The sequence below is a fragment of the Cyprinus carpio genome, chromosome A16 (assembly GCF_018340385.1).
Source record: "Cyprinus carpio isolate SPL01 chromosome A16, ASM1834038v1, whole genome shotgun sequence".
In the NCBI taxonomy this organism is placed as follows: Eukaryota; Metazoa; Chordata; class Actinopteri; order Cypriniformes; family Cyprinidae; genus Cyprinus; species Cyprinus carpio.
In genome coordinates this window covers 13,388,463-13,406,650 of record NC_056587.1, presented here as the reverse complement: position 1 = coordinate 13,406,650, position 18,188 = coordinate 13,388,463, and the positions used below count along the sequence as shown (strand labels likewise).

The window sequence follows — 18,188 nt, the reverse complement described above, 5'->3', positions numbered from 1 at the left end:
TTAATATAAGTGGAATATGCATTTACAATATAATATATAATGCATAATAAATATTTAGCAAAGTATAACTGTAGAGTATAATAAAACAAACAATAGGAAAATGCTACGTTTCATATATTATATTTAACAATTATATTGCATGCTCAAAATATCCCTTTTGTGTTAACATTTAGACAAAAATAACTGAAATGTTTCGGGACGAATAGAACAGCTCTTTTGTAACTACAGTAGATATGCAAACGAGTTTGGCCATGCAAGGTTCCGTAGTGCGTCGTTGAGGATACGACCACGTGACACATGTGATACTTGTGCTTTCCGTTCTTCTCTAAATGCCACCAAATGCCGCTGACAAACTCTGTTAATTAAAATATAAACTGTGTCTCGGGATTACGCGATTCCGGATGGTCGAATGTTAGATCCGAACACCAAATTAATTTATTCTTTCGTATTTATAATCTTGGAAGCATATGTAAGTTATCAGCTTCGCTCTTCCACCTGGCCACTTGACAACTGACATTTACTTGGTAGTGAGCCTGGAGAGGAGGGGACCATAAACAGGGTGAGTTGGATTTATTACTATAAGCCAAAGATCTGTAGACGTTTATAGCAACTGTTTTTAAAACAACCTTGTGTTGTATAAACAGATCTGACTTGCTACCAGGAAAGCAAGGGCCTTTAACCAGCCGGTATTTGCTCTCAGTACTTGTATCAGTTACCTGGGCAAGTCTCAGGTGTCGTAATTCTCTTGTATGCCTTTATTTATTACCCTCACTTACTGATTCGTCAGTTATGGTTATGCCGTAGACAGGGGACTGTCCTCCTGTTTAAACTGTATTCAGATGCTGTCCTCTTTGGTACAGTGTACATGTAGTTCATATAGCCTAGGACTGCTACTGACTGTAATGTCTACCCACTGAGATAACTGAGATGGAAAAATACTTAGGAGTGTAAATAGATTATATTAATTCCATAGTTTTAAACTGTATGTTCTACAGTTTAAAGCTTAAATAAAAATTTGTTTGTCAGTTTACATGTTGTGTGTCCTGATTTTAGCAGGTTGTAGACTTTTAGTTAGATTGGATTGTTTTAAAATAATTATTTTAGGCATAGTTTTTAGCTTTTTATTTACATTTTTAAGCAGTTTTTAGCCTTTTGGGTAAACAATGGATTGTTTTAATATAATTCTTTTAAATTGAAAGTCATTTTGCACCCACCTTGGAAGTTTGCTGAGACCTTCTAGTGAGCCCTGGCCTATGTGTTGTTTGATAATAGAGTTTTAGGCTTTAAAAAGACCATTTTAACTGTGCTGTGGGCTCTCATACTTAGTGAGTGACTTTTTTCCTAGATACAAATGCGGCTGAAAGACCCCTTCTCTTTAAAAACCACAGACATGACCAAGCGGTCTAAGAAGCCTCGCGATGAGGACTCGTCTGACGAGGTTGGCGGTAAGAAAGGTTTCAGTGTTTTTTCTCATGCAAGTACATTATTCACGGGCTGCTTGGTACTCATTGAAAAATCACAGAGAAGCATCCAAAGCATTTATCAGGCATTAAGGATTTATCGTGCATGTAGTTTTTCCGATTCAGATTGTGGATTTACCAATGCTTGCATAGAATTGTAAACTCTACAGTAAAGATGTATATTTTGGTGTCATCTAGGATTGACGTGCCAGCATGTGAGTAGAGCAGTGGACCTTAGCTCAGTGAAGAAGGCAGTGACAGGCAACCTGTGGTCGGTGTGCTCCGATTGCCTTAAAGAGAGGAACATGCTTGAGGGAGAAACAGCAGGAGCACATGACATTCTCGTGTGCCTCAAGTGTGGGTTCCAGGTGAGATCTTCTCACCCTGCAGCACTAATATATTGTGTTACAGTTTTGTCATTGTGCAGTGACAGGTTGTTTGCGGCATATTCACATTTCACAAACGTTTGAAACTTGACTTCCGTAAGAGACAGTTTATTCTAAGATATTTGCACACAAAGCAAGAATAGCTGACAAGTTATTTAAAACACATTTAAGGCATTTTTCTATGCTTTAATTCACACTGATGTCAAATATGTAAAAGTAAAAAAAATATGTTTTTGAAAGATATCTCTTCTGCTCATCAAACCTGAGTTCATTAGATAAAAAATAGTAAAACATTAAAATTGTAAAATATTATTACAATTCAAAATAACTGTTTTCTATTTTAATATATGAGATAACATAGGCCTATATCTAAATAACATCCTTCAAAAATCATTCTAATATGCTGATTTGGTGCTCAAGAAACATTTCTTACTATTATCAGTGATGAAAAGAGTTTTATTGTTTTGTAGAAACTGCTATCCAAAGCAGGATTCTATGATGAATGGGAAGTTCAAAATAACAGCATTTATTTAAAATATATCCTGGTTGAATAAAAGTGGCAATTTATTTAAAACAACAATAACAAACAAAAAAAAAAAACCCTAAACTTTTGAACTTTGTTTTAAAAAAGAGACGTTAAAAATGTTAGGCTGGGTATGTTTAAAAGGTCATATTATTCACTGGCCCCTGGTCATGCAGCATTTTCTAAAAGCAATTTGAGTGTCCCTACTGTTTCCTTTGCCTTTTACCCACAGTTTTTGTATGGGTCTTTTAAGCCATGACAGCACATTTATGAGTATGGCAGAGGTTTGTTTGGCCTTGCATTGACAGTGGAAAAAAAATTTTGATTTTGACTGACTGCAGAACTGGAAAAAAAATGTTTTTCGAAGAATTATACAAAAAACTTTTCCAAAACTGCCCCCCCCCCCACAGGAAATAATATATTTAAGGCTTGATATTGTGTCTCTCTATTTCAGGGTTGTAACCAGGCGAAAACTCAGCATTCCAACAAACACCAGCAAGCTCATCTCTCTGATTCTCACTGTATCACCATCAGCCTCAGCACATGGAAGGCATGGTAGGAAACATCAACTGATGATGCTGTACTTTACGATTATATATCCTTATCCTTAAAGGTTTGGAGTCTGAGATCCTTTTTTAAAAAGAAATCATTACTTTTTTTTAGCAAGTTTGCTTCAAGTTGATAAAAAGTGACAGTAAAGACATTTACATGAGTACAACAATTTTTGTTTATTTATTTGAAATCAGTACTTTTATTTAGCAAGTTTGCTTCAAGTTGATAAAAAGTGACAGAAAACAAAAAAAAAAAAAAAAAAAAAAAAAAAAACATACAAAGAAAAAAAACAAAAAAAAAAAAAAAAAATAAAAAAAAAAAAAAAAAAAAAAACAAATTTTGTCAAGTTGATAAAAAGTGACAGTAAAGACATTTACATGAGTACAACAATTTTTGTTTAATTAAGCAGCACAACATTTTCAACACTGATAATGATAATAAAAATAATGTTTCTTGAGCACCAAGTCAGCATATTAAAATTCTTTTTGAAGACTAGAAAAATGGCTCCTGAAAATTCTGCTTTGCCATCACAGAAATAAACTGCATTTTAAAATCTGTTTAAATAGAAAACAGTTATTTCAGATTTTATCAGTTTATTTAAAATATCTCAACGTTAAGATTTTATTGTATTTTTGATGTTAATAAATGCCTTAGTGAGCATAAGTGTCTGAAAGGGTACATAAAGGGCATAATAGATAGTATTTTGATGATTGTTTTTCTCTTCTTTAATAGGTGCTTTGAATGTAAGGAAGAGCTCTCCACTTACTGCAATAAGAAAGCTCTGGCTCAGACACTGGACTTCCTGCAGAAGTACTCGGCAAAGGCAACCTCAGGTACTGTATTTATTCCCCAGGAAAACAAGCAGAAGTGTGACTTTATCTTTAATTATAGGGAAACACCTTGTTTTTTTTAATCTGCTAATAGTAGTGGCAGTCCTATATGCTGTTGTGGAGATTCGTCATTGATAGAGCCTGTCTCTTCTTTAAAGATTAAACTACAAAATTTCCTTGTTTTACAGTGCTGTAGGGAGCTCAAATAAGAGCTGATTTCTTATATGGCTCTTTTAGAAGCTCCTTATTGTTTCTCTGTACACAGCAATGCCATGTTTGCTCATTTGTCGATCACTGACCTTTGTTCTGGGATCACTGGTCTTTAGTTTTCCAGATACAATGAGGGGACATACGTTTCATTACACAGTCTTTAGGCAAAGCACTGTGATACTTCATAGACAAAAATAGTCCTCCTGTATTCACTGTATTCCTGTATCAGTTTTGTGTGTATATAACACTCATATATACAATATATGAGTGTTTTACCTTGGGTGATTCTAAACCCTAGGTAAATGGAATCCTGAGTTGTTTTGTCTCACTTTTCATACTGCTCTTACTTTATTTATAATCTGACATTTCACACAGAGCATTCCTAAACAGTGCCAGTGACCATGATTGAATCTGTTCAGCGTGTAACCGGTTCAAATAACATCTTGTCTTTTTGTGCTTTCATATTAGTGAGAAAAATAATCTTGGAGGAGGGAAACTATCAATGTTGATTGTTTACAACATGCTCCATTTCAGTTACTGTTTGAACCTCGTAAATTTATTGATAATTATTGCAGGAAAGATGTAAAACTGCTCAAGAAAGACAGTAAAATGACACCCTCATTTTAGCATTGACTGGTGTATAATAAGTGCTGTATGAAATTTTGTGATTCTGGAATCATGAACTGTTGACTCAGTCTTTAGCTCCTGCTCGGTGTGTTACCCAGGTGTAATTGGCTGACTGCTTTCTGCCATACAGCAGCTCCCTGGCTCCACTTAGAACTCCAGCAGTAATGCTGCCTTGGGTGCATGACAAAGTTACTCTGCTACACTTTTAGGATGTGAAGCCATTTCAGTTAGTTCTCCACCTGCTAGTCTTGACACTTGTTGGAAAAGTTGTTTCCATAATCATCAGGTCCATGATCAAGTGGTCTTTTTTATTATTATTTATTTTATTTTTTTGATGAATCTGTTTTGTGGGTCATTTTCGCTCCAAAATGAGAAGAAAAAAATAAATTCTTATGGAATAAAATGAAACATTTTTGTTCTGATGACAATGCGCTTTATTATCATAAAACTAATGGCACAATGTACAGTACTGGGCTCAGGAAGATTTTTTTTGAAGGAAATTAATACTTTTGATTAGCAAGGATGCATTAAATTGATCAAAATGGACCGTAAAGACATTCATAATGTTACAGAAGATTTCTGTTTCAAATAAATGCTGTTCTTTTGAACTCTCTGTTCATCAGAGAATCCTGACAAAAATGTATCTTGGTTTCCACAAAAATATTAAGCAGCCACAACTGTTTTCAACATTAATAATAATAATTGTTTCTTGAACACCGAAATAGCATTTTAGAATGAGTTTTGAAGAATCATGTGACCCTGAAGACTGGGGTAGCAGCTGCTGAAAATTCAGATTTGCCTTCACAGAAATAAATTCCACTTTAAAATATATTGAAATAGAAAAAAGTCTGTTTGTAATAATATTCCACAATATTATTGTTTTACTGTATTTTTAATCAAATAAATACAAGGATACTTCTTTTAAAATCATTTAAAAAAAATCTTATAGATTCCAAACTTTTGAACAGTTAAGACTTTTTTTGTCCTGTTGTTGTTATATTTTTCATTTTGTTTTGTGAATTGGAGTGAATTATGACCGTGGCATGTTCTTTCCAGTTTTAAGATGTTCAGTCATATAAGTCATTCATCTGGTAAAGACTATTTGAAATTATGAGGACCAACATAATGGAGTATGATCATCTAGTTGTGAAGGGATTATTGTGAAGAAACCATCTTAAGTACTTTCAGTCACGGCTGTCTGATGTTGTTTTATTTGAGTTTGAACTACATGCCATAAATGACAGCTTGGATTCTCTGGTATGCTAGCTTAAATACCTTCTCCATTTGACTTTGACGGTAAATGCTGAAGCACAGTGTCTGTTAAAATGGTCCCTTTTCAATGATCAGCAAAAGCTAGTGTATGAAATTTCACATAGCCATGAAATATGCTACCACCTTGTCCTTGCCTGATGTTTAACAGTCATTGAATCAGTTTCCGTCCCTGTCCATGCCCTGATGCTCTAGTGTAGCAAAGTTTAGCTCAGTTAAGCCCAGCCTAACTGGTCGACTGCCACTCCACGGGCAGCCAGGCTCTTGCTGGAGAAGCTGCGCTCCAATTCCGTTACTGCCGCATGGCTACGCTCATTAATGGCATTAGGCGCTTGAGTGGTGCTCCCCGATCGGATTCCCCAAAGAATGGCTGCAGCTGTGTGGCGGATCCTGAGCTCTGCTCCTCCCTCGGATCTGCCACATCGCCCATGATTCCTTTTCTCTCACTCCGAGCTTCAGGGAGAGGTCTCATTTTCTTCAGGATGGAAGCTTTTTTCGGATTTAAAGCATCCTCAACTGTAGAAAGGCAGTGGATGTTGTGAGGTGGAGTTTTTGATTATGAAATAGCTGTGTTGTCACATTTACCCCAAACATATGATTACTTCGCAACTATGCTTGGGAACAAAGTTTTATTCTTTCTTGTTGTGGAAAACCAGTCCAATCCAGACAAAGTCAGACTCAATAATCTTTGCAGAATGGACTTGAGCATAATCAAACATTTTGGTGTTTGCCAGATGATGATTGTATATAGTCTCTGTCCGATCAAGCCTGATAGACCCTCCGAACCAATAAACTCGAAGACAGAAAAGGGAAAAACCGCTACCTACTCTGTAATTTTTCTTCTGGACCAGAAGGTAGCTGGTGGTGGTCTGTGGTCTTTGGCCAGAGTTGGGCCACCTCCTGCACACATCCTTCTTACCCAGCTCTTTAAATTACCTGTTGCTATTCTTCCATGCTCATTGTTCCTGGCTTGCTGACTAAATAAGGGAGAAACGGGCGACCATTGTGGCTGTGAAATGGACTGCCGCTGGCACAGAGGAGCTGGTGAAATTGCATTTCTGCAATATTTGAAGGCCAGGGTTTTTTTTTCCTTCTTTAGACAGAACCTGTTGTTGTGTTCGCTTTTTCTCATAGACCCATGCAACAAAAGAGCCCCAGCAAGAATTTTCCAGAATCCATAATAATTTTCCACAACAACAGCAGGGAGAAGAAAGAAAATCTATTAACTGCGCTCTCTCACCAAAAAGGCCTTCAGCTCAAGTGCCAGAGTCTTGGTAGAAAGAGACTTGACCTCAGAGAGCCAGGCTTGCCCTTGAAACACAGCTGGGAAGGCTTTGTTTGAGCAAATTAAAATGTTTTTGCTTCAATAGGTATCAGAGGCTGGCACATGCAGCAGTTGAATCTTCATTTTCTCATATTGATTTTCAGTCTCATTTCATATTTCATGAGGTTCAAACTTATTTTGTTTTACATTGCTTGTTTTTATCCATTTAGTCTTTTTCTAAACACAGTTGTAAGCAATTTCCATGATAATCCTGAGTAAGTGAATAATATTAAAATAAGCATAGAATTGTACCTTGTACTCAAGGTCTCTTTTGTAATCTATTATGGTTGCTGAGTGTATCTGTTGGTAAACCAGTCTAAAACAGCTCAGCACTTGGAAAGTAAAATGACCTATAATTTTTTTTTTAAATGTATCATATGTGTCATTTGTAATTGTGCATGTTTGTTTTCCGTATTTTTACATACAGATTACTTTTTCAGTGGTTTAATGCTTTTGTAAAGTAACTTACTGAATTCGATGTTGAGGGTTTTACAGTGAAGTCTTGTTAATTACTAAGGATGGTTAGCCTCGGGTGGAAGAATGCTCTTCTATTTAAGTCAATCTAGGGCCTATGTGAACAGCACATTTATCTGTATGTGTGTGTATGCATGAAAGGTTGGATACCCTTGGCCTCAAATGGTAATGAAGCAAGGTTTTCATGCCCCATGGTTACAACAAATTAACAAATTAATAAGACATTTTGTGTTGCTTGGCCTTCCTCATGACTGCTTGCTGTCTTCAGCCTGAGGAGAGCTGTCCTTCACTTTATGAGAAAAAAGGGAAGATTTTGAATAGTGTACATGTTTAGTGCATTCACTTCTGTAAGTCTGTGCTTGACTTTTCTCAGAAAGTTGTCCACTGCAACGCTAAAAACGCTTATTAATTTTGTGACACTTCAGGGCTCAAAAATAAGGACTGTCCAATGAAAGATGCTTAAAAGACGCTCAGGAAGTCAGGGAAGTGTATCATATGCACATGTTTTTAAGCCTTGCTAATTTAAAAATTCAAACGATTTGAAAGCATTCAAGCAAGCCCCGAAAGACAACTACATTCAGCTACTTGCACACAGACAGCTGCCTCTCTGACTCTCAAGCCCCGAGTTGAGTTTCTTTTGCGTCTTTCTTGTGCTTGAATGGACAAATACATACTAAAGTATGTCAAAATACCCATCTTTGTGAGTAACTTTCTTTAACAATGAATAATCTATATTTAATTTCTGCAGTGGAGCAGTGGCGGCATTTTACAAAACCAAAGGGTATGGTGTGGAGTTGGGCATTGGGGGTTGGGGGTGGGGGGTAGATAAATAAAGCAATCCCATGGCACACCGAATCACTGAAATAGCCTGCAGGGGAAAAAAAGATAGAAAGGGGGAAAGATCAATAATTAAACACTGCGTTGTCAGTGTTGGTATTGTATCAGACATTTGCAATTAACGTTTATGAAAATCAAGCTCAAATGCAGTTAACATGGATTTTGGCAAGCGAATGATGGAGATCTATGTTTCTGTGTTTACATAACGTTTATTGTAGCTATATGGGTGCTTAGTTTTCCTTCTTGTTTAATATTGGCCAAAATCTCATGATATAAATGATGAAGCGCGATATGCACATGATGTTTAAAACATACAAAAAGTATTGGCTACAACTAGATGGCAAATAGCCTACTTCTTCTCCACTCTTCAAACACACAAAAACAGTAGCCTTAAAAGATATAGTGTTTGAGTAAAGAAAACACTGAACTATTCAAACGTCAGTTATTTATTTACCCTTGCATTGCAAATAGCGGAGATCTGTCTCCAGGCTGTACGCAGCGTGTCAATCTGAATGGAGGCAGTGTGAAGTTACGAGGTTTCGCTGACAGTTTGAGGATACAATGGCATTACGAAGTTTTATTATTGTTTAAATATTTGTAAAAACACTCTGATTTAAAATAATAATAACAAAATATAGAGACATTAAGTTTGGAAAATTTTTCATGGCACACCTGACTGGGCTAGGGTATGGCAACTGCCCTACTCTGCCACACGGAAACGCCGCCCCTGCAGTGGAGTACAGATGCAATGGTCAACCAGACAATTTTTTTTAGTTTTATTTCGGACTATCTCTGTTCCGTGCTTGCACACAAACTGCACTGCAGTCATTTTCCAAAACGTCATTTGTGTGGAAATACTACGTTTTATTTAGTTTTTAAAGTGGCGTTAACAGAGGCCAGCGACGCTGAAGATGAATGCAAAGAGGAGAAAATAGGCAGATCAAGATGATATTTGTGTATGTGTTTCTGGGGGGAAACTATCTTTAGAAAATGTTAAGATGGTATTTTCTTTTTATCTTGTCTCTGTATATTAAAGTAGTGTTTATAAGAGCAGAGCTGCTGCATTTACAGCCGTAATTAACCAAGGAAACGATGCATCGCTGCTGTTCCATAAGCGCCACCTGCTGTCAGAGAGTTACACTGCATTCCAAATTATTATGCAAGTGACATATCAATAGGATTTTGGTACAATAAGGAGTCAGATTTTTGTTTGTGTTGTTTTCACATCTTTTTAGATAACTGGTATAAATCTCAGACAGGTTTGTTCAATAGTTTGCCAGGTCTTCTTAGATAAATGGAAAACCCTACTTAAAGAGGTTGTTCCACATTATTAAGCAAGTCATAGTTCTTCATGAAATATGGTGAGGAAGAAAGATCTTTCTGAAGATGAAAGGTATGAAACAATGCAATGTATTGCAAAAGGCATCAAAACAACATTTTGCAAAAAGCAAATAGAAATTATTGAACTGTCAAAAGATTTGTGAGTGACTTAGAGCACAGAAGATCTTGGTCAGATAATGATTTATTAAGGAAAGTTTCTGTCAAAAAATTTATTTTTTTTGTAGTGTGTGCTTTTTATGTGTGAGTGGTGTGCAGGAGACAGGTGTTTGAAGCTACTGGAGTCTCAAGATCCTATCCATGCAGACTGACAGTTGTGTGTAAAGCTGTGTTTCAGTCACTGCTAACCAAACCTCACAAAGAGAAACCTGCACAGTCATGTTTATTTCCTTTAATTTTTACATTGAGATGACCTTTTTCTGTCATCTAACACTAAAATAAAGTTATTCTTTAAAACATTTATAATATTTAATATAGTCTTAAGCAAATTCCTTTGTAGCATTTAGCAAGGATTGAGTTTAGTTTTAGCCTTTTATTTTTCCATTTATTAAGACAGAATAGTACAGAATACAAGTTAGGCCAAAATGCAGTGTTGTTATTGTTAAAGTGGACATTGGATGAAATTTCATTTTTTATTCATTTATTTTTTGGGGCTCGCTGTGAACAGAGCTGCTTTCTACAAGGTAAACAAACAATAGAAATATTGCCCTATTTACATTTAAGTACTAACATGAATAAAACTAAAACTGATATAATGTTTAAATAAAATTAGTTTAAGTTCAATTTATTACTAAATTAATAAACCTTAAACTAAAATTAAAATGACAACCGGAATAATAAAAATAAAACCTAATTTGAAACACTAATAAATACTTTAATAGTATATGAATAATACTGCCAAAATGTTCAATGAATGTTCACATTAATTGTATACAATAAACGTGAATGGTGGTCTGGCCCAACTGTGGTCACTGTTTGCTTTTATTGTATAGAAAAGAGCAGCTTAGACATTCTGCTAAATATCTTTTTTTGTGTATATTTCACACAATAAATTCTTGCTTGTTTAGAACAACACAAGGGCTTATGGAAGATCTTCCTTTTAATACCGTTAACAAGAGACCACATCCCATTCACTTTGGCACTTGTTCGTTTTGTATAGAGCTGGGTGGGGAAGAGTAGATCGCTGATCGTTTAGGCTGCCCCGGGGACATGCTCTACAGTGTCATTCCTGCCCATATTCGGTGGCTGAGCAAGGAGAGCCAGGTGGTGGTGCCGAGTGCAGGACAGTCAAGCGTGGCCGTGGTGCATGCTGACATTTGCCTTTGCTAACTGCTGCAGGGAGAGGAAAAATCTGTTTTTCCATATGTTTGTTCAGGGCACTGTCCTCCCCCCAGTCCCCTCTATGTATCTCCTTCACTACCACGCTGGCAGATGGCTCTCTGAACATTGTTTACCTTGATCAGTGAGCCCAGATGCGATGTAACTCCATAGGCATTCCCACATTGCATGTTTATTCTCCTGGTCCATTCAAAAAATGGGGCCGACATAATGCAAAAAGTACCTTTTTTGCCATCACCCTCACTCATTCTCCTATTTGTTCATTGTATTAGCTGAGTGTCCCCATTGTCCACACTTGTTTGCACCACAATGTTCCTGGACATATGGGCTCCCTCTCGAATGGCTGTATGGACACAGACAAACTTCCAGATGTTTCCACGTAGTGCTCCAGATGCTTTTTGCCCCACTTAGGAATAGCAGCTCTCCAGTCTATTGTTTTGATGCCTGATTAACCACCTTTTGTGAAAATCATAAGGGCACAGAAGCTGCCCACTTCAGATTGTAATGGATTTTTTTCCTGAACAAGGCTTAATTCTGGGCCAGTTTGTATAATAAGTTTGTTTGGATCTGCATAACATTCAGGGCATCTCCGGAGAGCATTATTGCACAAACGAAAACCAATTTACTTCCTGAATTGGAGAACACTGATTGACCTTGGGCTTTCCCTCAGATGTGGCAGTGTGACCATATGGATTCGGAAGCGGGGCTAAACAAGGCGATCCTGTGGCGGCAATGTCAGTTAAACCTGAAAGATAACCCAAAACATCTTAGTTGCTTTCCTGATTAAAGATATTACTTTTTCCACCCCACCATATGCCTTTGTCTTAATTGCTTGAATTTAAGAGATTATATTGCAGCCATGGTGTTTGAAGAGAATCTATGTGTCAGCTTATGTGTTTATGTAGACCACTGGTATTGTCCAGCAGAGATTCGTCAAAGGCTAACATGGAGAAATATCCCCCATCTGCACAGTCATTCAGCAGTCTAACATGTCTGAAGGTGAACTATCCCTTTAAAGTGTCTTTTTATCGTAATGGTTTTGATTCTCTTGAGTATACAAGAATGTGAAGGGACAGTCATATAAGTGCTTTGGTTTTGTGTAATTTGTCTAAATAAAAGATGACCTCCAATGTGTCATATTCCATGTTGTTCACAGCTCGTCAATGTATGTTGTCGTCTTTGTGGATCTTTCCAACAGGAGGTTGGAACTTGTAACTAATTTTATCCACTTTTCTAAACAGAAATCATTCATGCATGAATAAACCAATTGGGACATAAGAATAAGGCATATTCCACTTGAGGGCAGAACAAGCTGTAGATACATACAAAACCTGCAGTCATCTATATGATATGAATTACTTCAGGTCATTTTGAAGCTGTTTAGGGCACATTACATGAATACAGTACACTAGTGTCACGTTACATTTTTTAAAGCATTGGAGGAATAAAGAAAGAAAATCAATATGGCAAAGGCAATTTTATAAATAATTACAAAACTGCAACTTGCTGATTGGCAGTGTACTTTTGTCTAAATTTTCAATCCTGTTACTTGCAATGCTAATACCAATTTTGGCATTTTGTTTATCAGTGCATGTTTTTTTTATTTGATAAATTTATAATTAATTTTGATACTAATGGAAACATAGGGCTGCTTATTTACTTAATACTCAAGTTGCATTTGTTTTTTTGCTCTTACTTATGCATAAATAGTACTGCTGAAGAGTGTTAATAGCAATATTTAGTAGGGGCAAGCAGCACCATGCTGACTTTCTTTCTCATTCTCAGTGCCTTGGGTGCTTGTAGTTGTTAATTAATGCTTCATTTGACAGAACACTTGTGCTCTCCTTCACAAATGGTGCCAGTGACGATAAAAATAAAAAGAATGGTCCAGAACCATTCATGGATTCAGTGTTTTTAAGGCTTGTCCAGTGCCTTGTTGCAAAGGTCCACCACCCAGTTTGACAACTGGTACACCAATTAAAACTTAATAAATAAATAAATGAAAAAAATAAAATCTCATCTACAAAAAATGCCAGTACATTTCTGTTGTATGTATGTAGTCTACAGTATTCATTGAGTTGCAGATGTTTTTATTTCTTCCTCCAGTGGAACATGCAGATTGTTTGTTTATGCATATAAAAGATATTGTCTCATGAAGGCTAAGTTAAGGGCTGAACTTGATAATATTTGTGAATAAAAACTGAGAGTAAAATATTCGTCCACCCTATTTCACCCAGGTCCATTCATTTGGAGATTTCTGGCCTTGGCAATGGTGTCTTTACTCTCTTTAAGCCAGCAAATAAAAAAAATAAAAAAATAAATGGGACATAGTTGTCGCATTTTCAAATAAATGCGATTATATTCTGAAAGTTCATTGTTTTATGGCTTTTTTTGACCATTTATTCTGTATGTCATTGTGTACAGGATATCCACTCTTTAAGCACCATTTTCTGTCAGATTTGCATAACAAACTTGGGGCTTATTTTGAATGACCATCATCTGATTATCATATTATGTTTATTTAGAATTTAAATAACATTATACAATACAAAATATGTATTTATTGGAGGATGAAAGACAGTACCTAGTACAGAACATAAAAAGATTGAATTAATATTGAAGTTGATGTTCAGTGAATTTAAATACAATTCGCGACCTTCATTAAAGTATGTATATAATAGACAGTGTCACTTAAGTTTTTTTTTTTTTTTTTTTTTATATTTTTAATGTTTTTTAGATTTTTGTGTGTTTTTGTAAAGAGGTGTTGTCTGTTTTAGATATTTTTTTTAATATATATCGTTTTTTTGTATATATTTTTTTAAGAGATATGGGCAATCAGCCTCACTTCTGAGGGGCTGAGAGCTATTTACGGGACCGACTGCTCACTCTGAATTATCATGCAGGTTGCTTTCATGTCTCCTGAGTGTTTAAGGCAGTGCACCCGTCATTTCTCTGGAGTTTTGCTTTTTTGCACAGAAAAACTCTCTCTTTCTCTCTCAGCGGGCCTTGTGTTTAGCCGCCTGGGCCAAGAATCTCCCGTAGAGTCATGGCAGTAGCGGGGAGCAGCTGGGCTTGTTCCCTGCTCCCTAACCAGTGTAGTTTTATCCAGCTGTCATCTGCAGCCTCTCCCAGCTGCTACCCAGCATGTTAACCCATTTCTGCTACAGAAAATCAGGCACACTCTGGGACCAGGCCCAGTCCAGATCTGTTTTCATTTCTCTAAAATGAAAGTTTAAGTCAACCTTTCTGCTTTTTGTTATTGCGCTGAAACGTTTTTGAATGTAGATAACCTGCTTTACAAAAATTTATTAACTTACATTCTGTTCTGTCTTTTAGGTACAACTTCAAAAATTATCAGTCTCAGAGAGGAACCTGTGGACACTCAGAGAGGGAAAAGTCCAGTGAATAGCACACTTATCCCAGTCAAGGGCATTAACAACCTGGGTAACACCTGCTTCTTCAATGCTGTGATGCAGGTAAAGTCATATCCAAGAGCTCACATCACTCACCTGAAATTTGGTTTATGTCAGTTTCGTGTGTTTTGGTGGAAGTTATTTCATGTTATCTCAGGTTCATTAAATTAAATTAAATCTAACTATACACACACACACACTATATATATATATATATATATATATAAATATATATATATATGTGTGTGTGTGTGTATTTATTTTTATTTTTTTAAAGAAATGTCTTATGCAACTGGGAAAGGGCCTGTCTCCCCGTCAGAAGTATGTCTACACTGCCGCCATTTGTAAATATACACTGTGAAAGTCTCTACAAACTCTGTGGGTCAGCAAATATAAACATGTCTAATTGTTCGTCAGTGTACACCAAGCGGTTTCAAGCCTATTTTAAACCCAAATGGCTGGTTAGATCCCTGCTCTTGGGGGTTGATTTTTATGCCGTGTATAGACTGAACGGTTCACTGGCTGTTGTGTAAATGTTGTTTGAATGTGCTGAATGGTTGGGTGGCTCAGACAGGAGCCTGCCAGGCAGTTGGGTGTCTCTCTGGTGCTTCTGTGATATTAACTCAGGTACTGTGCCTTTATCAGACCCGTGGGTTTGCATGCGTGTACATGTGCGTTCTGCTCACCTGGCAATTCATTTTAGCATATACACACGCACAAACGCATCAGCCATTATGAATGCATAAAACATATACTATGCTAAATACAAAACGACAGAAAGACAAATGTTTCACTGAAAAATGCACAATACACAATTTTACAGTCTAGGGTGAAATCATTATGTACATTAACCCCCATTTTGGGACAAATGTAATGTATTTTAAATTAAAACTGCGTGAATGGCACTCTGCAGCATGGCAGGATTTCTGTCGGTTGAATCAACATATAAGTTTGCGTTCTCATGTCACAGCTTTAAATCTGCAACTTCGCTGGCTAACAAATGCATTAATGTGTCCTTTCTGCTGTCCTTTCTCTACTATTGCAGCATCTAGTCAACAAATTAATTACTTAGTAATGATATGAAAACATGCACTGCAGTTTAATGTGCACACACCGTTTAGTTGTCAATGTTTTAAATCCCCATCTGAAGTGTCCCAATCTGTGCAGCATGCAGTGTCACGTGATTTCCACCTTTAGAGGTTACATTACTGTATAATGACTGCGGATCTTCTCAGCTGGTCCAGCAACAGACGTAACCCTCATGAACTATCAGCATGGATTTTTGCCAGGAGTCCACTATCGGTGCCGATTAATTTAGCAAAACCGATACATCGGTCGACCTCTAATTAAAACACACTGAATCTCTCTGTCTCACATGAACCTTTAACGTAATTTCCTCTCTAGGGTCAAGTAAAGGCCTTCTGCGCTGCACGGTTTATATCTGTGTGCTTGTGCAATCCAGCATGGCCTTAGACAGGAAAGATCCTGTTTGTTTAATGCGTTTGTTGACTGGCAAACTACAGGCCACAGCTGTTGGTCTAATGGGGTACTTGAACTACTGCGCCATCTTGAACACCATCTTGTACATTTGCGATGTTGGACAATGTGGCAGAATGGCATCTTTTGAGACATCATGTTTTAAAGGACGGTGTTTTTGAAGGTGGGATGAACACCAACCATAAAATGGGTGAAGAACAAGTAGCCTGTGTGCGTGTTTGTGTGTTACACAGCTGAGTGCTATTGGCATGGTTGATTGAGGGCCAGGTCACGCTGCCAGCTGGACAGATCTGAGCAGCACCAGCGCCAGCAGTGGTCCAAAGAGCAGTCAGCAACATTCCCTGCTCACCACACACTGCTCCTGGTGTGAGTGAGAGTCCCAGCTTGTAAACACGCACACTGACCCTGAGCCCAGATGTCTGTATCTTCCACTTTCTTTAACTACATTTGATTTGTACTCTATTTAATTATGTCTCAAACCTTTATGCATATTTCACATTGAGATGGAATGGAACACCAGTTTGAATGCACCAGTTTGAATTATAGCACTTTCAAGGATGTTCTGTTTGGCAGTGTGAAATAATAGGCTTTAGTTACACTGGCTGCTATTTTGGTTCTCATATCTCATACATTTTCTCCCTCGTTACTAATAATTTTATGGGGTTCAAAACTATTATGCTTTCTCTGGAGGTTGCTTCTTTTTGGATTTAAAAATACTTGACCGGTTTAGTTTTAGCTATGCTCTTTTTTGTTAGGTTTCTAGATCTTCTGCAACAGAGTTCTTGCTCTTTGCATTTAGTTCTTGTGTCTATATGGGAAGAATAATGTACAGTTAGACCGTTTTTATTACAAAATAAACCCTAGCTGACAGGTTGATGGCCGATGTAAAGATGGTAATCTGAAAGTGATTAGTGACCAGATTATTGGCTGCAAACTGAATAATTCAACCAGCAGGCAGGCAAACTTTAAAGGGGGCTTCAAGATGACTTAAAAATTATAAAAACAATAATAAAAAAACAAGCATTAAAATTAGCATAAACAACTACAATTTTTAAACCACACCATCAACAATTTTTTTTCTTTTCTTTGAATAACCAAGGCTCCCACGGTCTTGGAAAACCTTGAAATACTGTATGAAGTGTGATTTCTAAATGTAATGTAAAATAATAATTGTTATGACATATTCAGCATACACATTTTATACAGAATATACATTTTTCTATTTATGCCATTTTATTATGTAGAAAATGTAAGTAAAAATAAAATTTTTCCCCTTACAAACATCTGGAGAGGTCATTTTGGTTAAAAATAGTGGGCCCCTTGAAGAACATTCAGCTCTTAAAAATTCTGTAATTCTGAAAAAAAAAACAGCAGTCATTACAGCAGCCTATGTGAAGAAACGTTCAAAATTTTTTGTGGACAGTTTGGGACTTTGAAGTCAAAAATAGCCTATTAGTTTTTTGGGGTAATTCTGCTGATATTTCAGGTGATAAATGAATTGCTTAGTTGCCCAAATCTGTGCTCAGCTATGAGATGTATGTGGGTGTCTCATAGAACTGTTTGTATGTTTTATGCTCAGCAGAAGATGCGTGTATAGCAGTGTTTGATATTTGTCTTGTGTGTGCCTGTGTGCATTGCAGCATTGTGCTGGCGCTGTCTGGCGTCTGGTACTAACTCATCCGCTGTTAATTGTGTTAGTGGTTACAGCTGTCCGTCTGTGGCAGGGCCATATTAGCTGCACTGCTACAGGCTCCTTCAGCCTTCTCTTCCAGTGGAATGAGCTTCCAGAACATTCTCGGTCTCTCTCCCACTGGAGCACATCTCACCCGTCAGCTTCCCTCCAGAATACATTCACTCCGTTCCTGCCTTTCTGCAGCTCATATTATGCTTGTACCAGCCTGATCCGCCTACTGTATTATAATTAACTGTGTGTGTGTGTGTGTGTGTATATATATATATATATATATATATATATATATATATACATACATACATACACACTTTTTTTTTTTTTTTTTTTAGATCCTGCTCAGTGTTGTCCAATTCAATGTTTACATTTAAGGCAGTGAAAACAAATATAGTGAAAGTAACCATGTAGACTTTATATTAT

General features: G+C 36.8%; 1 protein-coding gene across 1 annotated transcript in view; it reads left to right on the top strand.

The window, feature by feature from the left end:
• The first annotated feature begins 255 nt into the window (after positions 1 to 255).
• Positions 256 to 18,188, top strand: part of LOC109106114 (ubiquitin carboxyl-terminal hydrolase 45-like) — a 31,101-nt gene continuing 13,168 nt past the window's right edge. The window contains exons 1-7 of the mRNA XM_042771912.1: positions 256 to 559; positions 1,346 to 1,445; positions 1,659 to 1,828; positions 2,824 to 2,924; positions 3,654 to 3,754; positions 14,505 to 14,704; positions 14,883 to 14,902. Of these exons, the coding sequence (XP_042627846.1) occupies positions 1,352 to 1,445; positions 1,659 to 1,828; positions 2,824 to 2,924; positions 3,654 to 3,754; positions 14,505 to 14,704; positions 14,883 to 14,902 (686 nt within the window). The 5' untranslated portion in view covers positions 256 to 559; positions 1,346 to 1,351. The remainder of the gene's footprint in view (positions 560 to 1,345; positions 1,446 to 1,658; positions 1,829 to 2,823; positions 2,925 to 3,653; positions 3,755 to 14,504; positions 14,705 to 14,882; positions 14,903 to 18,188) is intronic.